Source organism: Lichenostomus cassidix, chromosome 3 (genome assembly GCF_008360975.1).
Source record: "Lichenostomus cassidix isolate B80296 chromosome 3, HeHo_3.0, whole genome shotgun sequence".
Lineage (NCBI taxonomy): Eukaryota > Metazoa > Chordata > Aves > Passeriformes > Meliphagidae > Lichenostomus > Lichenostomus cassidix.
The window spans coordinates 69,418,939-69,446,650 of NC_139483.1; the positions used below are offsets into that span (position 1 = coordinate 69,418,939).

The following is a 27,712-nucleotide window of genomic DNA, read 5'->3' on the forward strand; positions in this document are numbered from 1 at the left end:
TTTGATAATTAGGGTATTTGTGTGTCTTGTAGTGCAGATTGAATGGCCAGTACGATCAATAGTGGAGGGTCAAACACAGAATGCTTCCACAAAAAAAAATGCTCTAAAGCCTCTTTATGGCTGTTTAATTCATGCTTAAACCAAGTAGTCATAAAAATGGGAAATTTCAGCATAGTACTCTACTGAAAGAAAAAAGTGATAGCTGCCCCTTTTGTCAGTCACTTTTGAGGATAAATGTCAAACTTTGGCATGCCAGCATTGTTCAGAGTGAGAGTTCTTCTCTGCAGAATAGGAATGTTTCTATCCATCTGCCCACCCATCACTTTGCCTCATGAAGCCTGGCTAGGGGTGGTGGGGTTTAATTTTGATGATAATGCTGCATTGAGGACGGATTGCTCTGGGACCACAATCATGAGTTTTATTCACACAGCTGGCAAAAGATCAATAGATGATTGCAGTTGTCAGTCATCACTGGTGTGGGCCAGCACTTGAGCCACTGACCTAGCAGGGAGACACATTGACTTCTTTTGCTGAGTTACCAAGATAATCAGACTTTTCTGGTTGTATTTTTCCGTACTGAGCTAGCAGTATCATGTAAGTATATTTAATAGTCGTTACATTTCCGAAGAAGGGGATTTACTTTTAGAAAGAGTTATATACACTGGTATGTATATGTCTCTGCCACATGACAATTTTTAAATTTTAACAAATTTCCAGAACAGTAGTAATTATAGTCATTTATTTATTAGTGAAGCTCATATTACTTGAAAATAAAATGTTGGGCACTCTGTTAATAGGTGTTTGCACATCTGCAGTATATATATATGCAAGTTTTAAAAATGTTTTCTTTGGTTTTAAAATGTGAATGTTCACTATTTAAATATTTAAACCATTTTCTGAAGTTTAACCAATAGGGATTCGTAATGCAAGTGGTGGATTTTTGAATATATCTCTGTTCTTACCAGCTGTTCCTGTAGATTTTGTTATATGTGTAAACTCCCTGGATAGCCTTCACATTTTTCAGTCATGGTTTTATGAAAGGCAAAAGGCAGTGAGAAGGGAAGTATTTGTTCTGTTTTAGAGTCTGTCTTCTCCACTTCTACTTTTGAAGCTTCTCTTCTTGAAATCATATAAAATCTGTATGAGAACAATCTCAAAAGCTCATCTAATCCATTGGAGTCCCAGGAGGTAGGATATTGGTTTTTCATGCAAGAAGAGAGGAATAACCTTCTACTCCCCAACATGCGGCTGCAGCTGTGAACAGGAAAACCTGTAGCAGAGCTTCTGTAATAAACAAGGAGCAAAAGGACTGGGAAAGGGAAGAGACTACAGTGCCTGAATGTGTTTGGGGGTGGTGATAACATGGGCATGCACTCAGGTCCCAAAGCTAGCCATTGTGGCTACCAAGGCTAGAATATGCTGATCTGTCCTGGGCACTGTGGCAGGTCACTTCTGCCTCTACCATTCCTGACTGGTTTCTGTCTGCCTTGTGCTTAAAAGCCTTCACAGTCCCAAAACAATCTATCCCATGTTCTCACTGAGTTTACTGTTGAAAAGGTTTTGCAGGGAATAGGGAGTACATCACCAAGGTCTTACCTAAATTCACTTCTTGCATTTGAAATGCGATGCTTTGTGTCCTTCACTGACATGAAAAAGAGTTAGTTCTCTTCTAGTTACAGCAAACTTCTGCATAGTTAGAGACCTGTCACCATGTGTCCCTCAATTTTATCTTCTTTTATATTAAAAACAAAAATCTGGACGATGTTCAGTTTTTCTAGTGGATTGTATATCCTGGGCCTCCTATCAGTCTGCTTTCTCTTCCTGGAATCTGTTTAGATGCTCAGCATGTGGTGTGCCATGGTTTCAGCTGAGTACAGCATTCTAGCTGAGGCTTTGCAAATGCTGAATGCAGCAGGAGGGGTTACTTCATAACATCTTGTGGATGATATTTTGGTTTATATGTCCCTACATAGGGTTTGCCTATTCCCTAACAATCTGTTTTTCAGCTTCAGTTTGGCATGTCTACAACTCCAAGATACTTTTCTAAATTACTTTTTAGTCAGTTGTCCACTATTCTGTGTGTGATTGCATCTATCAGGGTATAGTATATTGTAATTTTGGCCTTGTTGGATTGTGTTTTACTGCTTCAGACAGTTATGCTTTCTGTTTGTTGCTCCTTCCAAAAAGCACTCCCTTGTCCCCTCTTCTGCAGTGTCTCAGTGTTTCCTGTTAGCAGTTTAGCTTCACCACAGCTCCATACCCCCATTTAAATACTTTACAGTGGATGCATCTCTCAATCTGAATAGTGTCCCTGTAGGCTACCAGGGAACTGGAGTGTTTTCAGAATAGAAGTGGCTCTGGCAGAGCTGGGAGGTTTTTGTTTCAGAGTTGTAGGCCTCCAGGCACACACAAGCTCATAACTAGTTTATGCAGTTATTTATTAGGCTTGGCATTCAACTGTTATGAAGAGGTTTAAGGAGGTAGGGCAGCCTGCAGAGGACGAATTAGAAGGTTGTTGCTCCTTTATTTGCTTTCATTATTGCAGGACTTAAGAGTCTTAATCATGGACCACGTTCAACAGCGTGCTGGATAGCATGGAAATGCAGACCATCACAGGGCCCTTACCAGCCACAGCCTGAAGCAGAACAGAGAAATAAATGGCGTTTGGAAGATTAATAGTGATAGCTATGTGTTAACTACATAAAGGAGACAAAATCAAATTAGAATTGGTAAAATAATGCAGATAAACTCTTGAGATATTTTTTCTTAAATTCGATTCACTGCTGAAGAGAGAGGACAAGCTAATCACAAAAGTGCTTTGATAAGTATCCAGAGATGCAGTTGTGAACTTGTGTAAGTGGAACACATATGAGTGGGATTGTTCTGCAGACCTCTGCTATTTGTCCTCAGTATAAGAACAGAAGTAGTAAAAACTTAAAAAACACAAAATCTTGGGACATTCTGAAAGAACATTTTTTTGAAGGAAAAGAAAGGAAGATAGTTCTTTTTCAGTTCACTTTCTACCCACAAACAGTTCAGTCACTAATTTTCTGTGGGCTTTTGTCTGCTTATGATGCAGCACAAATCCATCAGTGTGCAATTTTATTAATGGTAATCTAGTTTGCATCTTCATTTAGCAGTTGATTTGATTTTATCAATGCTGCTTAGAGGTACTGATAAAATAGTATCTTTCCTTAGATTAATTAGTTCTGCTCTGTCCTTGAGACATCTCCCAGGAGATTTATGGGACAAGGGAAGCCTCTAAGAACTACCATTATTATTCACAGTAACTAGTGTTTCAACTGTATAGATGAATGATATAAAGAAATATATGATTTCCTTAGTTCCAGCTTCTATTCTCACAGACAGGGAAAAATTGCTACATAAATTCTCCCTGACAACTCCCTGAACTGCTTGCTTTTCATCCAATTTGTCAATTATTTTTGAAAGTAACAGTGCACAGAGATCCCTGCTAACAGCTAAAAATAGCTGCTCTGGAAGCGAAGAAGCTTCAAAGCAAAATGGTAGAATGCCTGAAATCAGGGAGTCTTTTACCAGTAGGAACATCCCTGACTTTTTCTTCCTGCCTACTGGTGGTTTTTGAGCTGTTAGCACTCATTCTGGCAGCATTAGACGTTTCATCTGTTGATTTATTAATAGTTGAGTATTAGTTGTGGATTACCTAATGTCTGATACAAGTTTGTTAACTTTTTCTGTCTTGTTCATGCCTGGAAAAGGGAAGATTGCTGTAAGCTGTCCTTAGGGCTTTTTTTTAAAAAATGTGTTCCTTTTTTGTTACTCATTTTCCTCTGCCTTATTCCAAGAGTGTTACAAGGGTCCTTCAGCACTCTCCTTGTGTTCCTGGTATGAAGTATCTTCAAAGTCTTGGTTTTGACATCTGTCTGGAAAGTACACCATCAGTTGAAATTTTTGCTGGGTTGCTTTATACTAGATTTCATGTAATGTTTTTTCCTAAGTATTGTTACAACAGTGCATGAAAACTCATTCTCGTAATTCTTGTCTGCTTCTTGCTACTCACTGAGTGATTTTTCTTCATTGTCCAAATGACTACTTCAAATCCAAAAACAGTAGTACTGTCTCCACAGCAAACTGTTGAAATCAATAGCATCTGAATCTTAGAATTATTTTTTCTAAAATAGCACCCCAGGTATTTTCCAGGACTTTAGTTTTGCCTTGACCATTCTCAAGGGATTTTTTTTCCCCTTCTGCTACCATTTTGGTGTTTTTTTAATCCTGTAGGGGCACAAATGAGTAAATTAAAATTCATGTTTATCTCAGAAAGTAAATTATATGTAGCTGTCATTTGAGAGAGAAAATGCACTAAGAACTGCTTCACAATACTTTAAATGATGTGTTTATTTCAGTAAGTACTTCAGAATAAATATTCACAGGAAAGGTGATTTGGAACTGATTTTGAAACATGCATGCACTGTCTGGTGTAGATGATCTCTATTTCCTTTCAAACCAACATGCATTAATGAATCTTTAATATTGTACTAGCCACATGCAGAATTTTAAACATGTAGGTGTTTAGTGATTTATAGCACTTCTGATTTTGGGTAGCCAACTTGACATCTTATGAACGTGGTGTGATTCTCTAAGGAAGAGAGAGCAGAGCCCTCTGAAATTGCCTGGCTGTTCAAAGTCATGAACAAAGCTTCTTGGCCATGTAAGCAAATGCATAGATCTCTTGAGGCTTTGTCACAAGCTGGCACTTGATATCCCCATTGTCAAGATTGAATTTTCTCTGTACAAGAGTGTTTGGGTACAGGTTTATAGGTGATATTTGAGCACCCTGGACTGTGTAGATTCCTCTGTGTTAGGGAGAAAATCCAGCAGTAATTATGTCATCTTCCTGAAGCTTGTAAACTCTCAACAATAAAGCTGTGTTGAGATGGCCGAGCAAGTTTGGAGCAAGATGGAGTCAGAAACAGAAAAGCTGAATTAGCTAGTTACTGTTTGAGTGAATTTATCTCTTTCTCAGCATGTTGGATTAGGTGTGTGCACCTACCACATCATAAAACCATAAATAATATTTATTGTGAAGTAGCTTGCAGAAAGTAAGTTCTCTCCCTTGCTTACCCCATGGTAAATTGCCTCTACATTTTTATTTCTATGGTGTTTCTCATTACAACTTGAACTGATTTCCAGCATGGTAAAAATGAGTAGTGTTTACATTCTCATGCCTACACACTGTTGCAGTGAGTTGTCTCTTGTCAGAGCAGTTTACTCAGTGAAGTAAAGCTTGTGATTTAATGAAAAAAAAATGGACTAGCTAGCAGCTGTTATTTATGTTTTTATTTGTAACCGTGTGCGACTTCCATTGAGACATCTCTTTGCTTGTCTTATGCTATATTACTTCATAGAAGTACATTTCCTGAATGCATAAGCGCAGAGGTAATTCAGAAGAGGGACTGTAACTTACAAAGGCCCCTGGGACATTTTTCTGTTTAACATGACCACAATGTATATTTAAATGAAAAGGTAAATTTATCTATCTGATATCTGTCTTTCTCTAGACAGTACACTGTCATCTTCGAGACAAATTGATGAAAGAAAAAAAATAACTGTACATGGCAGATTCTAATCATTCTGCTGCAGGAAGGTCTGAGATTGCACTGAAAGGGGCAAGGGATAAACAGAAGAGGCAAGAAGCCTCTCTCATTGCAGAAGTAGAGTCTGTGTGTGGGGGTCTCATTGGATCCCATTGGATCCCACTAAGGCTTTATGTAAGTGGGATGATGCCTTTTAACTAATTGAGAAAAGTGTAATTTAAAAGCAAGTTCTGCCATGTCAGTCTTGCAGGATTTCTGATCTTTCACCTGTATTTTTCTCTCGTCTTCCCCTACATCCTCCCACCATCCTGTGAGATACCTCCCTGCAGTCAGTTGCAGCTAGGCAGCTGAACCTAGTAGCAAGGAGGCATTTCTTGTAAAAGACCATCTCCTGGCACTTTGCCTCTGTCAGCATGAGTCTGCTTTTTATGCCACTGGATGGGTGGGTGGTGAAACAATTTCTTCTGAGCAGTTTCTTGATTATTTTCATAGTGCTTTTGCAAATATCTGTGGTGGGTGTTCTTCTTTCTGAGTTTTACCTGCATGATTTTTCACTGTACTGAGTTACTTTGGCCCCTTTCCAGCTCTGAGTTAAGCAGACTTTGCAACCCACATAGAATTGCTTTGAAGCTAATTTAAGAGGCTTAAAGAAGATTGATGAGGATTCCCCTCTGAAGTTAGGAAACCTCAGATCCTGTGGATTTTCTCTGTAGTGGTAGCAGTTCTCTGTTATTTTTCTTGACTTCTGATTCATGCTCTGTAAGAACACAAAAACTGGTGGCTAGTAAGAGCTGCTCTTATGAGTGGCTGTTGGCTGGCTGCCAGAGTTGGCCATGGGGCCACTGGTGATCTTATACTTGGGTCCATGCCGCTGCTGCAATAGGTAGGGTGTTTGGCTTGTGATGTGCTTTAGCCCCAGACTGGTGTCAGGTTTTTCGAGAGGTTAGAGGCGATGAGGGATGGAATGGGCGATGGACAGGTGGTGTGGAAAGCAGCACATGATTCTGTTTGAATCAATGAGCTTTCTGCCCTGGCATCTCAAGAGCAGACTTTTTCCTGCCTGTCAGTGCTGTGGTGTTCAGACCTGCTGGTGTGAGGGCAGGGCTCTTTGTGACTTGCCTTCCTGAAGCACTGAGCGTTAGGACTTGTCAGTGGGAGGTCTTGCTGTGTGGCATTGTTCAGCCTCAGGCACTGTTATATCTGTACCTGGATATAGGTTTGAAAACCTTGATGCCACCATCTGTGCAGGAAAACTTTCTCCGGGGACTACTCCTTTAAGCTTACTGTTCCGGTCATCTTTCAAAGATGCTGGTGTGGGATTTTTAAAACAGTGAACCTTTAACCAAGCATTTGTGACATTTTGGGAAATGTGGGCAATGTTATGTGATTTATTACAAATTCCTTATGCTTTACTTCCCCAAATCCCAAAATGCAAATGTTGGTGTTAGTGTGATGAGAAATCTTCATCTCTCACTTAATGAAGGAAATACTGTATATGAAACTAGATGCTTGAAACATAGTTCCAAGAAATAAAAACTGAAGTAGTCATTCCCTATAGCCCCTGTGCCGCGGTTTGCTGGGACTGAAGAAGGCGTTTTGCCTCCCCAGTGCTGTCTGTAACTTTGTGGTGGTTGCAGCAGTTTGTGAGGGTAGCTGCAGCAGTTTGTGAGGGTAGCTGCTCTTATCTAGGAGAAGAAAACAATTGCTATATTTCACAAAACTGCGAAATCATGTGTTCGTTTCAAATGAAAACAAATTATTTCAGAAAAACTATATGGGAGACATTGGAAAAAAGTATTTTAAAGGCATTTTTGTGGTGTTACTAAACCTAAATTATTGAACATGAATGTTTAATAAGGAGCATTCCAGCTTCATTTATATGCCGTTCTAGTTGCTCTTTGTAAAATTTTTTGGCATTTCCCACAATGGATGTCAATCTAATGACAAGTGTAATTCTTACCTGGTTTTGATCAAGCACACATAGACATGAAAACAATTGCTATTTCTGGTATGTAATACCTAATCTTGAAAGAGAGTTTGGGAGAGACATCATTAGAATAACTACTGGCTTCCTAAGAATAATTAGCCTACTGTGACTTAGGGGGTGTTTTCAAGTCTCAGAAATCAAAGTTTCTTTTCATGTATAAAATTCATGTTTTATCTGCAGGAAATAATTCTTTCTGTCAAGACAAACTAATCACTTTTTAACTGGATTTTAATGCTTTGCCATTAATGAGCAAGTCAGGCAAATGATAAAAGATTTCTGAACATTCAGATACTGTTCACAGTTCAAAAAATATACACATTAGACCCATATAGACAAGATTATTTTGGATTTGTGTTTTACAGCAGTATTTCAAAACTTGTGTTTAATCTTACCTTAGAAGGTTAATTTTAAACATATACAGGTTTGGAGTTGGTTTTTGTGTAGAAAGATTTTAGGTTTTGTAAAAGCAAGATGATTTCAGGTGCACTTTTCTTACCCAAACAATTATAATTACATACATCTTTTGATCTCTCCATTATATAAACAGATGAAATAGTTCTGAAAGGGAGAAAAAGTGAAATTAAATATTCAGAAGCTGCTGAGGTTTTAATTTTTAAAAATCGAAGTTTCTATTCAATGTCAGTAATTTTATGTATTTTTAGTTATGTTGCCCAATGTGAGTATGCAGACAGTTTGGTTTTACTTATTTGTTGAGATGATTGTGTTGCTTTAATATTGAAAGATACTGATTTCATATTAGCTCACCAGAGAAGTGCATATTGGATGATTGCCAAAATTATTTCTAGTCTTGTCTGTAAGTATCAATGTCTGGCTGTGTTATCTCTGTAGATTAAGAAAAATTTCATCTGCAGCCTCTGTTTTTCAAATCCTTTTGCTTTTCTAAAATACTTAGTTTTGCCTCCTGGTGACTTGAGATGGAGAGGATGCTTCTTGTCACTGCAGAGGTAGAGGTGGATAAATACAGAGTCGTTCTGAATTTAGGTCTGTGTCTACAATGCCAGCTGATAGCTTCCCTCTTCCCTAAGTGAAGATTCACCTAACATAAATTCTGCACGTTTAAAGCATATAATAATTAAGAGGACAAATACCTCTCCAGGAATGAATGTATAGAACTTCTTTTATCCTGCTTAACTCCTAAGTAAATTTACAAGCCCAATCACAGAGCCATTAACTGTATTTGCTAGTAAAATTTACTCTGTAAACTGTCTTGGAAGTAAACTTCCATTGACTTTTTCAGGTAAAAATGGAGTGTAAATAGCTTTCAAATGCTAAGTTTAAAAACCAACACAAAATAACACACCACTCTATAAATATATATGTATGCACTAAAGAAGGATGATTAATGTTGGGCTTTGTGTAGCTTATATAGCTTAATCCTCTCGTAGTTTATAGTAATGAGTAACTGCAAACAGTGTTGCCTTCTCCTTGTGTCACAGTAAGTAGACTAGAGGCTATAAATGTATGCCTCAGGTTCTAGTATCTAAATTGAAAGTAATTCTGGCACTGAGACCCCTCTGCCATGTGACATATAGGGACATTAGTGTGAGACAAAGTAAGCTACGACTATTCCAGGGCTGCTGTACTGCTCCAGCACTGTGGTCCTAGAATAGCACCTAGGGTTGCATGCAGCAGGAGAGCCCTGTCAACCACATAGCATTGCTGTTGCATTCCTAAAGGCTGAATATGTTTATTTTTAGCACGTCCGTCCTTGAATGGTGAGTCCCAGCATTCATAATAATATTTCTGAAGTGTTTTTCTCCATCCTTTTCCCTCCAAAATAATTTTCCTAACTTGTCCTCTTATATATGCTGACTTTAGTGACATGAGACTTTGTGGGAAAATATATGACCAATGAGTAACATAATGTGACTGGCACAAGTGGGTCACTCCTATCTATGATAAAGCAGAAAATAGTAGTACCCTTTTATGAGCATTTGCTACTGTAAAAGCTGACAGCATCTAAAATTAGACTTGAAACACCATCTTGGGAAATCCTTCTTCAGGCTTGCCTTTTGCAGTTTACCTTAATCTTTGAGATAGAAGGATGTCCCTTTATGGTTTACATGAATAAACCATTGGACTCTGGTTCAGAGATAACAGCTAATTTAAAGGTGAGATTGAATCAGTTGTTGAAAATAGTCTATTTGGAGAAGCTTAAATAGCTTTGAATATCTTAGTGTCTCGCTGAATTGATTTCCACCCCCCCCCGCCTTGTGTGTTCTTCATGGAGAGAGAGATAATCATTATTTTAGCAAAGATAGGAGTGAAAACTCTTAAATTGCAAATGTCAGCTTGACATGCATCTTTTTTTTCTGTTGAGTTTTCATTTAATTGTATGTTATTTTGTCTTAGCTGATGACAATAAAAGCCCTACAGAAGTCAGTTTTCAAGGAGTTGTTATAAAAAAGATAAAGGCCTCATTCAGACAGCAGCAGTAAAATTAGTGGCATACTTTAATCATCAGGAAAGGACTGGCCAATGGCAGTAAGTTTCTGGAAATGCAGAAAGGCCGGGTGCTCACTTCCTGACAATTGCCAGCAACAGCTAAAGTTGATGGATGGTTTTTTAGGGGAAGAGTCTCTGGAACTCGTCATTATCAGCCTCAGCAGTTCTGCTCCTCATCAGTTATTTTATTTGTTTATAATGTTCAAGTAACTATTTTAAGTGAAAATGCTTTATACTCTGCTGGTCTGACAAGCACTTTGTCAGTAAATATACAGTTATGGCAGAAGCTGGAAATTGTGATTTCATCTGTGTAAGAATGCCCTTAGGCTTTTGTTTTGATTTTTTTTTCCCCATCTGCTGGGCACTGTGAAATACTGAATTTTTATCTGTAATATGTCTAGAGGTTTTGGTAAAGCCTTTGGAGGTAGATGTGATTTCGTTTGAAATTTCACACATTTCCTTAGCAATGATTAAACTAAAATTAAAAGTGATTACTTTGTTTTCAGCATGCCATGTGGATTTACATGTTTCACATTACAGGCACTGCCCAGAATAAATGTGTTGCATAGGTTCATATTACTGGTGAGGTTCACGTGTTGTAAAAACAGAATCTGTTGATCATGTGCTCTATAAATCACAGTAGGACTGTTTCCTTTAGAAGCAGAGACTGTAAACGTGCAACTAAATTAAAAGAATGTGTCATTCTTCATTTGCTACATTTTTGGTCTAATTAGAGTAGAAGCTGTAATGATGTTAAAGCAAGGCTGTGAAAAGGAATCAGCCAGAATTTTAGAAAAAGCAGTAATCTGCATTCACAGCCACGTGTTTTGCTTGACTGGCAAAATATGACACACTGGATCCCAAATTAGAGTATGCAGGCAGAGACAGGCATCAAAACAAGAAGATGTGGGAACTGTGTTAAACAATTACAGTCTCTGTGTACATGGCGTTCAGCTTGTAACTTCACGCGGTGCTGTGGCAGCAATAGAAAGACAGGAAAACATGTGCCATGTGGATACTTGGTGTTTTGGGAGCTGGTTTTCTGAAAGCCAATGGGCAGTTCAGTTGTCTTCCCTGATGGACTGGGGATTCTGCAAGGTTGGATCTCCTGATTGTTGCTAGGCAATGTCTGAAAATGCACCAAGTGCTATAAAAGTTTGTCATGGCTTGTGTTACCACCCTGACAAGGTGAAGTGTCCCTGAGACAACCTTGAAAAACTGAGCAGTGCATAGTCTGCTTCTGCTGGATACAGACTTGCTTCGGTGAATTCATGCTGCAGGTGCAAGTGTTGAGTAGTCAGCTTTTTGCTGTTTTTACAAGGAGAAAGAAACACTGCCTTCAGCTCTTCAGAATTTTCTCTTTACCACTGAGTCTGGTGTGTGGCATGCTTCCATTGAGAAATGTTAATGCTAATGTATAAGTAAGAAAAACAAAATACTGTGACTTTTAAAATATCTTTGGTCTTCTGCTGGTGGTGAATTTTATAAGATTGCTTGTAAAATTTTCAGTGATTTCATAAGTACAAAACCAGATCTTCAGAGAGTTACTACAAATCTATTTATTTGTAGTAACAGCTCTCTGTTGTCTAAAACTTTGTAATATTCAGTGGGTTCTCACCAAGTCACCACCTTACCATGAGTTTCTCCTCTGTCCACTGTTTCTGTCTGTTCTCTAGTGTCTGAAGTTTGAATTTTTAAAAAGGAGACATTTTTAGAAATCATAAATTTAGATGGGAAATCTGGTTTTAGTTCTGTTTGTTCTCTGTGCTAGCTCAGTCTTTGCTCCTTTCACATGTGATGGACCATGCAGCCCTTTGTGTTTTCAGTCTTCCCTTGCAGAGAGTTGTATTGCTTTTGTAATGTTTTCTTAATCCCTCTTGTATGTAGAATTGATGGTTAAGATACCTAAACGGGAAACCGTGATACCTTGTGTGTTGTCTCATTTTGATACATTTTCCAGAGCTATTAAGCAACCAAGCAGGTGGTGCCCATTACTGAGCCTGACCTGGGCAATGGTGCAAGTTGTTCAGAAGGTTTTACCCATCAGACACCACAGACATGATCACCTCTGATTCATGTTAATAGCACTTGTGGAGAGTTGTTACAGCATTTAGAGCATTTTGTGTTTCTTTTTCTCTTGTCTTAGGTTTTCTACCCTAGCAAAGATGGTACTAAGATCCCAATGTTTATTATTCACAAGAAAGGAATTAAATTAGATGGTTCTCATCCTGCCTTCTTGTATGGATATGGAGGCTTCAACATATCAATTACACCGAGCTACAGGTAAGAAGGGTGATTCATACATTCTTCTGAAGTATCTCGTGTTAGCAACTGTCACAAACTGTGGGCAGGGTGGATGATGGATCTGACAGGATGCATTTGAAGTCCCTCAGGAGCAAGATGAGGGCCATAAGGGCTGCACATCCATGCCCAGGCATCATTTGTCTGCTTTGTTAGTTGTGAATTCAAGGGTTTTGCCCAGGCTCACAGAAGAAATGATATCAGAACAGAGAAGTGCTCTACGCTCCTGAGGTTTACAGCAGTCACCCTTCCCTTAGGATAACACCTTAACCTCTTCCTGCTCTGTCACTGAGTTCAACCAGAAAACATATGGACATATATATTAAGGAAATATTTGAGTCCTTTGCTGAACTAATAACATAGGAAGTTTTCTTTTTTCCAAGTTAAACAATTACCTATGTCTAAATATTATAGAAAATGAAATGTTTGGCTAAATTAATGTAAATAATTAAAATTTGGCTTCATTTTCATATTATACTTTTAAGATTACATCACAAGCAAAATCCTATGTCCCATATGATCAAGAAAGAGGAGAGAGGATTCTGTCTTGAGATGCAAATGATACTGTCTTTGCAAATGCAAAGCAACACATTCTAAACCAAAAATTCTGTGTGCAGAACAGGATTTGTAGTTCTCAAAAACCATAAGCTTTATTGCACAGATGATCTCTTTAAAGAAAAGGCTTATTTCCTAAGCAAGGCAATTTGAATAGACTTGCCAAGAGGCAGAGGTTGTCTGAATACCTAAGAAATGCTCCAAGGTAAGGCAGAGGAAAACAGAAATGGAAAGGGCTGGATAGAGAACAGTTTTTTAGATAGCAGAAGAGCAGCTCACCACAGAAAAATAATCTATTATGAAACAATCCTATTAAGTTTAGGTGCTACCAGTCTTGCTTTAGAGTTAGCACATTTCAAGAAATCCTTTGTATTACTTGCCTTTCTTGTTTGCTGTGATTGTGTTTCTGAATAGCATTTACAGTTTCTCATCCTTTCTGGCAAATACCTTGTCTAACAATGGACCTCCCATCTTGTGCTCTGTGATTATTTGTAAGCTTTTTATCTGTCTCTTAAAGCTACACTTTTAATTTCCTGTGGTTCTTGAGAGGCACAATTATATGACTATCATTGTTTTTAAATTCCTTTTTAGTTAGGTTCAACCACTGATTTATTACAGTTTATTGTAGATGCTGAAATCTATGATAAAACTTACCATGTTTTCTTTTTTAAAGAATGAAAAAAAAATACTACATACCTATTGATTTAAGGTAAAATTTCACATACTGGAGAGCTGACACGAGCTGGTTGCTCACAAAAGGAGAAGGTATTTCACAGTGCCTACTTCCACCGCCCATCCATTGGCCCTGGTGCTTGCTGGAGCCTTAGTTAAGCTGATTTACCTCGCAAGAATGACAGCAAACTATCCCAGCAAAACGGAGTGGGTGGTTTTCTGCCATTTTGGCAAGTTAAAAATTGATTCTCGTAGGAGTCCAGCAAACAGCAGCAAGAGGGTGCAGCTGACATTTAGAAGAGAGGAAGATGGGAGGTAGGAGCAGTGACCTATATTTTCCTGAACCCTATGAATCCCTCATTATGCAGTTCATAAGTTGAGAATATGAATCTGTAACAGTCCCTTAAAAGTAAATGCACAGAGAACTATCAGTGACCTCCACATCAAAATATATTATCCCACTGACAGTGTAAATAAAACGATTGTCCACACCTCCCTCCTTATTCTCTCCCTGTAATAGCAAGATATGATTTCTCAGCTGTCTCTTTCTAAAAGAAAAAAAAAGAAAAGCCAAAGCCTTCAAATACATGTTTATTGCTAATAAGTTGAGAATCGAGTACTTGGTGAGGGAATGTGTTCCAAAAGTAGGCAGGGAAAGAAAAAATCAGGGAAAGAAAATTGTAACAGAGAATTTATGCCAGAAAGACAAGATGTCCAGTTACTGTAAACTGCAGTATTCCACAAGGAGTTCCCAAGTCCAAGTGCTGTTCCAGCCACAGCCCAACACCACGATTTGGTCTTTTTTAATGACCACAGGCACGAGTGCTAGAAAGCAGGATGGCCAAGGCTGAGGCTTGGCACATCATTTACCTGATCATGAGCTGAGAATTGGCTATGGAAATGCAACCACGTAATAGCCAGCTTACCTTTAAAAAAACACAAACAAAAAATTCCTGCCTAAATACTCCTGGGTATTTTTATTTAAACGTAAGGCTCTTAGAACTTTGCACAAAGCGCTCCATCTTCTCCTTTCTGGTGGTTCAGTTCTGTCCTGCATGTCTTCCAGCCGGTACAGTCTTTTCTTACTAGTATTTCATGCCCATTAGCATGAGCCAGCTCTCTGGCTTGGGGAGCTTATTTCTGCTTAATTCAGAAACTGGTGTTCCTTTTCACATCAAAAATGAAAAAATATTTTTCACTGAAAGCAATAGAAACAAACCAACAGGTTACAGGATCCAGAAATGAGTTCAAGAATGATAGGCCAAAGTCATTAAGTCAGTTACAGTAGTGGTTTATTTTTGAATGCAAGCATGCATCTTTCATATGCTTCTCTGGACTGGAGAGCTGCATTTGGTGGCATTTTGAGATGGTGCTTGCTAGAGCACTGTCATTAATTATACAGCCCACATAGCAAGTGCAAGTGAAGGCTGATGAAACTGATACCAGTGGCTTGGCAGAGCTGCTGGGGAAATGCCATCACAAACCCACCACTAATGCCTCAGATTTGGCTAACTACACTAAAGGAACCAGCATGTTTCCCTTCACTGTTCTGTGTGTGCCTGCGTGGGTACAGGAGAAGCAATTCCTAACTCATCATGGAATACAGCTGGTTGTGCAGCAGACTGTGAAATTGCATTTCACTGGCAGGTTGTTCCCAGCCTTTAAGCAAAGAGGTGGTGGAGGGAAGACAGACTGTAAGCCTGGAGAAAGGTCAAGCAACAGTGCAGCTCTCAGTGCAGAGCGGAAGATTTCTCTTTTTGCTTATTCTGTTACCACTCCCTTCAGCTCCACAAAAGCTGAGAAAGCAACCAAGTCCAGTAACTCAGGACTTCTTCCCCATCACCTGTGCACTAGCCTGCATCTTTGTGTCAGCTCTAATGCCTGACAGCAGATCAGTAATTCTGGGAAAGTGTTCTTGCTCTTTGAAGCACAGCTCCTCACGTGGTTCTCTACTGTGAAAAAACAACATTTGATTTATTACCTTTTGTGTTATGTTCCTTAAGAGTTATAGAGGGTCTGGAAGCGGTTCTCCAGGGTGGGAACTATATTCTTATCCATCCACTGATTCCATCCTGACCTTGTTGCCATATCCTTTACCTTGCTTCCAGGAGAGAAGGAAGGACAGGGATAGTAAGCAAAAGGCTACAGAAGATTGTAGGGAAGAGCAGGGAGCCGGACTTTGCAGAATGAGGCATTTCATAACCATCCGGGTTGACTGGGCAGTTTGCTGTGACTCAGACACCAGGTTGACTTGCATTCAGATCTGGAAACAAGAATCCACCTGGAAAAACACAGGAGGCAGTAGTAGGGTGAAACTTGTGTGTGAAACTTGAGTTTTGTGCTGTCTGATTACTTGGAATTTTCACTATTTAAGAAGTTAGTATGTTCTGATGCTATACTTATAAAACATGGTTCCTTGAACTTAAAAGTACCTTTGAGTACTTTTTTAAACTTGTAAATATAATTTAAATTACTTTGGTCCGTTTGAAAAAAAAGATAGTAATAGCTTTGATACTTTTGCAATTCGGCATTTAAAAAAATACACTATTTTAGCTTTCAAGCAGGTTCAGCAGATAGTAGGGGAGGCAGAATCTGTAAATCTATGTTATACTATTTGTTTTGTATTTAGCAGTGCGAGAGGAAAGTTAGTAAGAATGAGATTGGCCAGCATTGATTGCTGACCACAGCACAACAGAATGGTAGGTACAGAATTTTTCTTTGCAAACACTATTACAAAGCTCCAAAATAAGTATATTAAGCAGAAGTTTGGTTGAAAATGCCTGCTCATAAACAAAGACCCAGTGCTGCTCTTAAGTCTTAATTCTTCGCTTTCTTCCTTTGGGCTAAGTCTTCCTTTCCTCTCTGAAGAAGTGGAGGTCCCATGAAAGAGGAACAGTTCAGAAAGCTATGGAGGCCCAGTGGTACTGCATAACTCTAGTCTGTACACTAATGGCTTTGAAGATAATTTTAAAAAATTATGACATGTCTTGAGTGGTCTTCTGTTAGACCACACTCCTTTGAAGATCAGAACTAAGGGAGGAAGAATGGACCAGCGCTGGTTCCTTCCTCTCCCAAAGCTGCAGGGAGTTTCATTGCCATGGATAACCATTAAAATAAGCCTGACTACTCACATTTGCTGTCAAGAGGGACTTCATTCACAATTTCATCATTGATTTTGGGAGAGACCTTTCCCTCAAAGTATTTTTGCAGAAGTGGTAGGTTTATAAAAATTGGAAAATAAAAATAATTCTCTATCTGTTGCTTTTTCAGTGTGTCAAGACTTATTTTTGTGCAACACCTGGGAGGTGTTCTAGCAGTCGCAAACATCAGGGGTGGTGGTGAATATGGAGAGACCTGGCACAAAGGTAAGTCAGTCAAAGCAGAGGAACAAAACTGCAGGCTTAGCAATGAAAATTTGCAACATTTTCTTTTCACTCCCTCTTCCATGCTCATATCTCCTTTTGCATTTTACTTATTCTGCAAAAAACTAGATTTTTTTTCTGTACTTACATGTTAGATCTGTATGTTGTCCAGTGTTAATCTGATGGTTTTCCTTAGATTCTTTTAATTTTTGCAGCCTGCTTAAAAAGAGTTTCCTACAAAGACAATATTTTCCAAGAAAAACATTGTGGTTTTTTAAGCAAGTTCAAGTTCCCTAGACTGGAACAATGTAGCTGGAGAATGTAGCTATTTATCTTGAACCGATCTTTCAGAAGATGTCTCTCTGTATTGCAAAAGACCTGGCTTGCTTTCACATACCTCTTTCATTATTTGCAGGTGCATAGGGTCCTACAATTCTAAATCTCCTCCAAGACAACAACACTGAGTATTTAGACTCTCTTGGTATCACACACACATAAAAAAAAATGATTCGCAGAACTTTACAGAAGGTGTGAACTTTTGAGTTCAGAACATACCTCTTCCATATTGTTTTTGCATAATTTATGAATATGCGCTTTTTTTTTTTTTTACTATTTGATGAATGTGCCTGGAAAAATTTCTTCACCAAAAGGGTTGTCGAGCACTTGGAACAGGCTGCCCAGGGAAGTGGTTGACTCACCATTCCTGGGGGTATTTAAAAGACACATAGGTGTGTCTTAGGAACATGGCAGTGCTGAGTTAACAGTTGAACTTAATGATCTTAAAGATCTTTTCCAAACTAAATGATTCTGTGATTCTGTGATTGAAGTTCATATGAAAACCACCAGCTCCAGAAGTGCGTTGACATCATCCCCTCCACATTCTTGGGGGATCCAACTTGTAGGCAACCATTTGACCTTCTAGGTTTTTTTAGGCTATTATGCCACAGGGAAACCAAGTCAAACACTGCAAAGATCTATCGTTCTCTCTTCCCCTTTTCTTAACACTTTTGATGTATTTCTGTTCATGTTTTCTCATGAAGTGCTTGTCTTAATCATTCAGTTGTCTTTGTCTACTTGCCTTATTGTTGACAACTGTCCACATTCTTCCAATGGTAAAAAAGCTTGAAAAAGTCCTTCTTATCTCTGTAACATACCCATCATTATTTAATGGTGATACTTTACTCATAGTCAAGAATCTGGTGGATAAGTTGCTGGAAATGTTGTCTGCAAGACACTGTACCAAAACAGTGGTGCTTATGATGTAGCAATTTTCCGTGACAGTAATCCATTATATCTTTTTATCAGACAAAATGGTATTTGCAGATCATTGGATCTTGATTTTACTATTTCATCTGTGGTAACTATTTGTCTGGGTCATTTCCTCATAATTGAGTTAATTATATAATAGTTTCATAAATAGAAGCTGTATGTGCTTGCAGATACAGGATGTTATTGCTAGAGATGAAGTATCCTTCATTAATTTTAATTTGCTGATTGATTTGTAATAGATTTTAATAAAATTCATCCTAATGTGGTAATGCTTCTTTGATCTACCTATTTCCTGCTTGATTTTGACCCATCTTTTATTGCAGTTTCAAATAAAATATATATCTGTTCTTTGTTAATTCCAGAAGCAATTACAGATTTTTTTTTGCTTACGTTTAATTGTATAGATAGGATTCTGACCTTACACCAGCCTAGTACTTTGAGCAGAGTAAGATTAATTTCTCCTTTATTGCCACATATTTGAAGACTTTTTTGTTGTCCCAGTATGTCTCTCTTCAATGGTCTTATTAATATGAGAATTATGTGTATTTGTTAGAAAAAACAAAACATGAAAAATCTACAGGTTTCAGTTCTACAAGATCTGTATGACTAAATGTCAGACTTATCTTGCTAAACTTCTGCAACATAGAAATGAAGCAACCATTTTAAACTGGTTGTCTAGGATCACTTGATGGACAGTGAAGATAAAGAGACACCTCCGGCTCATCCCACTTATTTTAGGGTAAAATTAATTGTCCTGGAGTTTCCCGGAGCATGGTGGGAACCGTAGGCAATCAGCTTAGAATAAAGATGCAGCTTTTAACGAAAGTAGAAGAAACAAGACTTCCATTTCTGCATCCTTTAAGCCCCACTTGCCTGGCTGGACCACAGCCTTTGCTGCAGGAATGCAAGGATTCTCTCCCTAGTTCCCATTTCTTACTAGCATTTAATTACCTGGGATTACCATGGTCTTTAGGTAGGATAACCTTTGAGGAGGAGCTAGTTTTAGTCTCTTGCCAAACAAGCAAGAAGATTATGAGATTTGGGCAACTGTAAGTTCTCTAAGCTGATACTCTTCTACTAAAATGATTGAAAGACAGTAGAGAAAACCATCCTTTTCCTTCCCTATCCCACCCTGCAGAATTTTTTGTTTTCAGACCTGGAAGTCTTATCAATGATGTCGGCTGGACCTACATCTTCTGTCATTATTTATTCCCTCACACATCTGATAACATTTGGAGTTTTGTTCAACATTATGGCAGTATCTTAAGCATTTCCATATTGGAAATTAATTAATAAAATTTCAAAGCAAGATGCAACTCTGAAGTCCCTTTTTGACCATAGCTATAAATCATCTGGTTTGAAAAATAACTAATAGAAAAAAAAGTAAATTACCAGCCACATATTATATATCCAGGAAATTAGAAGTGCTTATTTCATAATCTGAAGCCTTAAGAAACTATCACTGAGTTTAATGATGTTGCAGTCCCATTAGCTCAAACCTCAAGTGGATTGTATGTGGTCATTTAGTATATATTTTGCTGTGCAAAGCTTTTAGCTTTCCTTTCACTGGTTAGGAACATTACCTGGCACTCATTCTACAGTATAGGTATATAGGTATGTATTATTCAGAGTTTCTGAAAGCATCAGAGTTATTGACAGAACCATCTTATACCCTCTCTGCGTTGACAGAATCTTTCAATTTTGCTGTCTTTCTGAGCTGCATCAATAATTAAAATGTTCATGAAACTGGAATTGTTCCCAGGTATTTTTGCACACATGTTTTTCTGAAGAGATGGTATCAAAAGGATTCTGTGCTATCAACTAATTTGTTTTGTTCCCATGCTAGGTGGTATCTTGGCCAACAAACAAAATTGCTTTGATGACTTTCAGTGTGCTGCCAAATACCTCATCAAGGAAGGCTACACATCCCCAAAGAAGCTGACTATTAATGGAGGCTCAAATGGGGGTCTCTTAGTCGGTAAGAACTGCTCAACTATTTCCCACGTTTGGTGCTGGGCTTATTAAAGTAACCAGACAAAAGTTGAGGAGATGTGCCTGTTAAAAGTTGCCAGAATGTCAGTGCATTAATGTATACTGAATGCAAAATATGTACAGTAGTACTTAATTTGCTGTTTGCATAGGACATTGGGATTCTGCAGTCTCTGGCAAAGGCTGACTGTTAAAAGCCACGCTTACAGTCTTCTGTGGTACGACCTAACCCTGTGGTAGAATCACACAGAAAGTAAGAATGGTTTCAAAAACATTTGGGATTTTTTTTTGTTATTTTTCTGTCTTAAGGTTAACCATTACAAAATAACTACTGAACTATAAATTTGTTAGGTAGCATTGGGAAACTGTGTGTGGTCTGTTGCAAATACATCTTGTTCACTTAAAATTGGCTGCTGTGTTCTTAAATTCAAGGAAATTAATAGCCTCCTCTTAAACAGGAAGTCTTGTCACAGGAAGATCTCATATTCTGAGCAGTCTAAGAGCTATGAAATTTATTTCTGCAAAGATCCCTATCTGAGAGTGTCTGAAAGTAGCAGAAGAATAAAGAAGCTGATTCTGTGCAATTTTGAAAGGAAAAGGAAACACAAAGTAACAATATCGGGGTCAATTTGCCATTTTTGAAGCGTCATGATAGGCATGTGACAGTGTGACAGATTTGAGCTACTTGTGTGAGGAACAGGGGAAAAGAGGCACCTCAAGTTCATGAACCACTGGCTTATAGAAAATGAGCAGTTTTACCAGACCCACTCTTTGCTTGCTCTTCCTTTTGTATTTATCTGCTGCTGTATACTGGCTCTGTTGGTGTTATTCTATTTTTCAGTGAATTAGCATCAGCAGAAGAAACAGGATTTGGAATTATACAGATCTTTGGTCTAAGCTGTCCTGGCTTGACCTGCATTATTTTTTTTTTAAAAAGCGGTTGTTTTAAAGATCAAGTAACAAGTACATGTAAAGTTGTATTTTGGTTTCTTCTTATATGTTTCTCAATAACAAGTGGCAGGAGGTGTTAGTGCATTGAAAATAGAAATGGGTGAATATGATAAAGGATTAAAAGGTTTGCACTCCATTTGGGAGTGCAATCATTGCACAAGTCAATTTTATGTGAGCCTAAATATATATTTGGAAATGCAGTTGAACTTTGAATATATTACATAGCTTCTGAAAATACTGGTTTAATGTTACGTGGACTTCAGTTTCAGTCAGGATGAGGTTCATCCTACCCAGCTTCAGTCATAAAACCCCCTGGTTTACTGGCTGAACTATTCAGCTGGGCTCCTTGTGTCAATGAGGGGAAGCAAGTGACATTTGCAAGGGGGCACTCATTCTGGTAGGAGACAGGTGTTAGGAATCTAGTCCTTCCTGCTCCAAAACATCTTGTTAGAATCCTTCCCTTGCATTTACTGTTAGATTACAATCAAGCTGGATTTCCATGCTTTGTTGAGCCAGATGGAGATTTTCCTTGACTGGGTAGAACTAGGTGAATTTAGGAAATTCTTGTAAGGTCTTTTTCATCAAAGCAAGAATAAATTTTGCAATAGTTGTTGATGCAACACTAGAGATCATAACTCATCCTTTAGGTGCAAGGATCCACTGCCAGATTTTCTCTGTTCTTATTCATTAAAGAAAAAGCTGACAAGGAAGAGTATTGTCACTCTTCCAAAATACTGTTTCCTTTCGGTCAGACTAGCAGGAGGTGACTCTGAGGACTGCAGAGCCCTGAGCTCTTGCCTCATTCAACCACAAAACAAGTCTTCCTTGTCTTGCAGTGTGATCCCCAAGCTAAGCAGAGCAGCATAGCTGTGAGCTGAAAACGTTCCTGCAAACAGTGTTTGACCTCTCATGTTTGCTTAGACAAATCAAGTTCCGACATTTTGAAGGCTTACTTTTTTACTGAATTTTAAAGCAGTTATGTATAGAGGGATAAAATTCACTACTAAGTTGTTGTTCCAGATTACACTTTATTAATTCATATAACCAAGTATTATGGCTAATTAAAAAGGTTCAATGTGCATGGTTGGGTGTCTCCATAGTTGATTTCTTACTGAAGTAACTACTTAAGTAACTAGCAAGCAGCAATTTCTTACAAAATTCTGAGCAATACACAGGGCTTCAAGAGACGCTCTGAAATAGAGAGTATTAAAATGAAATGTTATGGTAGTTGTCAAAGATCTTTTACATAGCAACTCTTTAAGGCTCTGTATATACCTTATGGAAATGACTCATAAATAAGGAGGAGTTAGCATAGTTAAATATCAGAAATGACCAGAAGTAAAATTTTATCTTTCAGAAAATAGAAATCATGTTTAAATGAAGAAAATAGGGTAAAATATAAATTCTTGGCAAGGACTGATGAGCAAATTGCTTCCAATATTAAGATTAGCAATGAAATTTTTCTATGCACATCAGAGGCAGGAAGCTGGCCAGAGGATCTGTGTGACTTGCAGGTTAGTGAGATGTAAAAGCAGCATTAAAGAAAAATAATGGCAAAGAGGAACAACTAAATGGTCTGTTTGTATTGATGTTCCCTCCTGAGGAGCATGAGGGCTTCCCTGAGCCAGTCTGTCTTCATGGGGAGTATTCTGGAGAGCTGACTCCAGTTGAAGCATCAGCAGAAGAGGTTTTGGAATGAATCAATCCAATGAGAAATGGTCTGTTGCCAGGACCAGATGGTGCACATGCAGGATTCTGAGTGAACTCTGATATGAAATTGCAGGCTACTAAGCCTGAATGTCTGAGGAACAGAAGGGGGCAAGTGTAATGCCAACTTTTAAATGGTTCATGGTGATCCAGAAGCTGTAGATGAGTAAATCTGACTTTTATAATGGGCAAGCTAGTTGAAACCAATAAATAATAGCTGACAGAAAGATTTCTGGAGGCTGAAGTTGCTGCTTTCAAATGTATTAGAGCTCTCTGAAGGAGTCAGGCTGCATATGGACCTTGTAACGGTGATCTAGGTGAGGAGTTGTTCTTGGATTTTCAAAAGCTTATGACAAGGTTCCTCGTGAGGCTGTGAAAGAAAGTCCTTGCTGAGCTGGAAGGAAAGTCATGTTATAGAAATGTCAGGGTTAGCTGGAGGCAAAGAATGGCAATAGTCAATCCATTTTCTCAATGGACAAAAATGAGGAGATAAGAATAATTTGGGAAACGTTATACGTAATTCAGTACGGGATTCTAGGATCTATTGTAGTAGTTACGTAAAAATTTCAGTGCGCTTATTTCTTAAAATAAAAAAAAAGCATGGGAATTTGTAAAATCACCAGGCAACAGGTTTAAATCAAGAAACAGGAATTGGAGTTTAAGAACTGACTGCTACAGAATGTGATGAACACTGGATGAATAAACATTAAGAGAGGAAATAGTGTTTACAGAGGATGTGTGTTTTGATGGCTGTTTAATAGGATGGCTGGAGATAACTCCAATTCAGAGAAAATTTAAATAACTAGTTCATCAGATGATTATGTACAGGGGAGATCTCCCAGTATTTGTTAAACACCTTTTCCCAGAGCATCTGCCAGTTGCCACTCTTATAAATTGAGCACTGAGCTTGATGGGCTTACTGCAATTATTTTTAAAATATTTGAGGAAAGCATTATTCCTAAAGAAATTGCCCCTTCCAGTTGTAGGAAGATAAAAATCATAAAACAAGAAAATAAAGCAGTAATTCACTTTGTTTAGCTGAGGTTATTCCTCTGATTTTGTAGCAGTCTGATTGTATCAAAACTCTTTTTCATATGGGTTTACATAGTAATTATGAAAGAAAATTTGCATCAGTAAATGGAGGGCTTTTGATCCTTAATGCCTTTTTCTTTCTTGATACTAATATTGAAAGTTAATGGTTTAGGAACCTTTAGTTCAGTAGTCCAAAATCTCACACGCTTTAAAAGTTCATTTCTCCTTCAAACCCAATTTGGTTGTTTGAAAAGCAGTTTTCGTAGAACAGTATGTTTGGTGTCTGAAGAGCACAGAAATGTTTCTTAAGCTCTTTTGAACATACCATCTTTCAGAGTTATGTTTTTCATCTATTTGTGTATTTGCTTACAGTTTTGCTTGAAAGTCTATATGACTTCATATTCGTTGCCAGCCTTCTGCCAGTGGAATTTGGTAGTGAACTTTTTACTGCTGAGCTTCATTCTTTAAGATCTGAATACTAATGGAATTGTTTTCCTGTTAAAGCTGCCTGTGCTAATCAGCGCCCTGACCTATTTGGTTGTGCTATTGCCCAAGTGGGAGTGATGGACATGCTCAAATTCCACAAGTACACCATTGGCCATGCTTGGACCACTGACTATGGTTGCTCCGACAGTAAAGAGCAGTTTGAATGGCTGTGCAAGTAAGTGCCTTTCAGTACTCTCTGTGGTTATTAAAATGCGTGGTCTGGTCAATGATTTTAGGTTGTCACAATTATTATCTCTTCTGATGATTACTTCATCCTTTCCCACACTGAATTTGGGGAGTTCAGCGTTTCCTTACAAGTCAGTTTTGAATTAAAGACTTTCTTCAAAGCCCTGTTGTATCAAGTGGTCATATTTTCGAAGACCTTGTTCTCCTAGCAGCTTTTAACAGCTTGTAAGGTTTTCTTTCTGAATAGTGACTCTTTTAGGCTGTCACAACAGAATATTCTCAAGTGGACCACTACATAAATTGTATTTTTTACCATGAGGGAGAGACAGTCACCATTGTGAATTGTATTATACAAAGCATGTGGGATTTATTTGTAGGAATTGAATAGCACTAGACCATAATAGGATCTTAATTAATTTCTTAGTTCCTTGTTGAGAGTCTCAATTTCCCTGTTTCCAGAAGGATGGATCCTGCTATGGGCTTGTCAGCTTTTGCTGCAGTTTCTTTGGCCTATTCCTGATATTTTGGACATTTCTGTGAGATGTACATGTATGTCTCTCTGACATTAAAGAAATGTACTTGCTTCACATTTCAGAGCCAGAGATCTGTGGCCACTATGACGTGTCAGTTGCCATTAGTGCAGTTCTGATTTATGTAACTGAGAACTGTTCTATTCTGAGTGCTATCAAATGCCGCTGACCATTTCAGTAGCAGAGGACCTTCTTGTTGGGTCTTGAGGAAAAAGATGCTCAAACATGTGTGTGTTTTTCTCAGGTACTCTCCACTTCACAATGTCAAACTACCAGAAGAAGATGGCATCCAGTATCCCTCCACACTGCTTCTCACAGCAGACCACGATGACCGTGTGGTCCCTCTGCATTCGCTGAAGTTCATCGCTACCCTGCAGTACGTTGTGGGCCGAAGCAGTAAACAAACCAATCCGCTTCTCATCCATGTCGACACCAAGGCTGGGCATGGAGCAGGAAAACCAACTGCTAAAGTTATAGAAGAAGTGTCAGATATGTTTGCTTTTATAGCACGATGTCTAAATCTTGAGTGGATTGAATAGGCAAAATGCTTATTACTGTCTCCTTTAGAAAACAAGGGCTTTAACATTTAAGAACAGCCACACTACTACTTGGTGTAGTACTTACATTTAAGAACTACAATTTAATATTTTATTGATCCAACCTGCTATGGAGTTTTGATCTTCTGTGCTTCCCTCTTTTTGGCATTTCTTTGATTTTTTTTCTACTGCATTCCAAATTCCATTTTGAAAAGCATGTTCAAAAAACAGCTGAGCTACTTTCGGTACTGTTGTGAAAATTTAGATTTCAAAATTAGTGTTAGTTGAGCTTATTTCCTGTAAACAATTTTAATGTGTTTCACCTATAAACATATCCAGATCATTTGTAATTAAATGTAAGTACTGTTCACATACAAGAACTCTGAGCATATTTTATTCACACAGTAATTTATTTAAGAATGTAAATTGAAGGTGTTCAGTGATAACCATGAAAAACTGAAGAGACAGTAATCCAGTTAAGTCAAATATTATTAAAAAGCTTATATTACATGCTGTTCATAAACGTGTTACAGTCTATAATAATGATGTTGCTAAATTGTTCTTTCTTTATAAAGAGACTTCAAAATGTCACCAGGTTTCTCTTCTGCCATTTATTTCCACACAGAAGAGAAAACTGGAGGCTGGAAAACTTGAAGAAATCTTAGATTCTCACTGTAATCTCACTCAAGCTATACAGACACTCTCCAACAACCCATGTGAAGTTATTTCTTTAACTGTTTCTGAAGAGTAGACCAGATGCTGATTGAAATAAACAAACAAAAAATAAACTAACACAAAATTAAACAAAAAACCCACCCCAGCCTAAAGCCACAGCTTTATCCCGATTGTCCACGTTCAGTTTTTCTGATGCTTCTGACAGGATGTTCTCTAACAAGCCAAAGTCTGAACATGCATATATAACCTAGTTTTGGCTGCAACACAAGTGCTTGTAGTCAGACTCCCTAATGGTTTGACAGAGGCACATTATTTGAACTGCCATTTTTCCCATCTAGGCTGTAGAGCTATAAAGAGATTTGCCTACTGTCTAATCTCTGATGTACTGCAGCAATTAGAGTTTGATTTTGCAGACAAAAAAAAGTATTTTATCAACTATTATTAGTCTTGTTGCCCCTCCAGAAAACATCACTGTTTCTCAGTTTTGGATGAACTGATATAATCTTCCAGACTCATGCTTGTCATTATATTCATAGACCCTAAGGACTGTATTTTAACTCTGGGCTCAGGAGTTTTATCTCTAAGAAAACAGTGTCTCGGTGCAGGAAGAGGAGGGAGTGGTGTTTAAAAGAGGGGTATACTCTAAACAGCAGCAAAAATAAATTTGTACCAGAGTCACTCTGTGTTTCCCTTACGATCTGGACTTCTTTTGATTCCCTCTGGAGTCCAGGAAGGATCATCACCTCCAGGCCCTTGATATGTATACTGATTTGATTTTGGGAGAAAATAAAAAATTATTTCTGCTTTCATATGAAATACCACACCTAAAACCTGTATGTGATCCGGGGTTTATTTGGGATCCATGGGCATTACAGTTGTTTACAAGATACTCTGTGGACTGTTGTATTCTGATTACAGCAATTAATTAAACAATCAGAATTGGGAGTTGAAGGAGGGTTGGTTTTTTTCCTTCCACGCTGTGAAAACAGGGTGCAGGTTCAGCACCCCTCTTTTTCCAGAGGTATGTGAACTGTTTTCTTTGATCATCTGGAAATTTTCAACAGCTTCCCCATGAGGCAGAAGCAAAGCACATAAAGCAGCGCCATTTCCACTTGTAATATTCATAGTTGTGGCATGTGGCCTTCTGTTGAATTTATAGTTCTTGTCAAGAGGACAGAGCTTCACCTCTGATACAGAGCTTTGCAGGATAGGGTGTGTGGAAAATGTGGTCCTCAGACATTCAAGAAATAGAGCTGAACTGTGTTGGTACATTGAATTGCAAATCCTTGCGTACAGCCACCTCAGTCTTCTCTAGGTCTGTTCCTAAAAGTGCTTTTAGTACTTTTCCTTGTTCTCCAATTGCTCAAGCACAAAACTTTTGGCACAGGCTAAAAGTAACTCCTTTTCCCTCTGAAGCATTCTGCTGAAGCTG

At 38.3% G+C, this 27,712-nt stretch overlaps 1 protein-coding gene across 1 annotated transcript in view; it reads left to right on the top strand.

Annotated features, from left to right (window-relative positions):
* The window catches only part of PREP (prolyl endopeptidase), an 85,487-nt gene extending 58,318 nt beyond the window's left edge, over nucleotides 1-27,169 (top strand). The window contains exons 11-15 of the mRNA XM_085056256.1: nucleotides 12,176-12,312; nucleotides 16,828-16,922; nucleotides 20,035-20,166; nucleotides 24,372-24,528; nucleotides 25,314-27,169. Coding sequence (XP_084912382.1) covers nucleotides 12,176-12,312; nucleotides 16,828-16,922; nucleotides 20,035-20,166; nucleotides 24,372-24,528; nucleotides 25,314-25,608 — 816 coding nt within the window. The 3' untranslated portion in view covers nucleotides 25,609-27,169. The remainder of the gene's footprint in view (nucleotides 1-12,175; nucleotides 12,313-16,827; nucleotides 16,923-20,034; nucleotides 20,167-24,371; nucleotides 24,529-25,313) is intronic.
* Nucleotides 27,170-27,712: the final 543 nt, after the last annotated feature.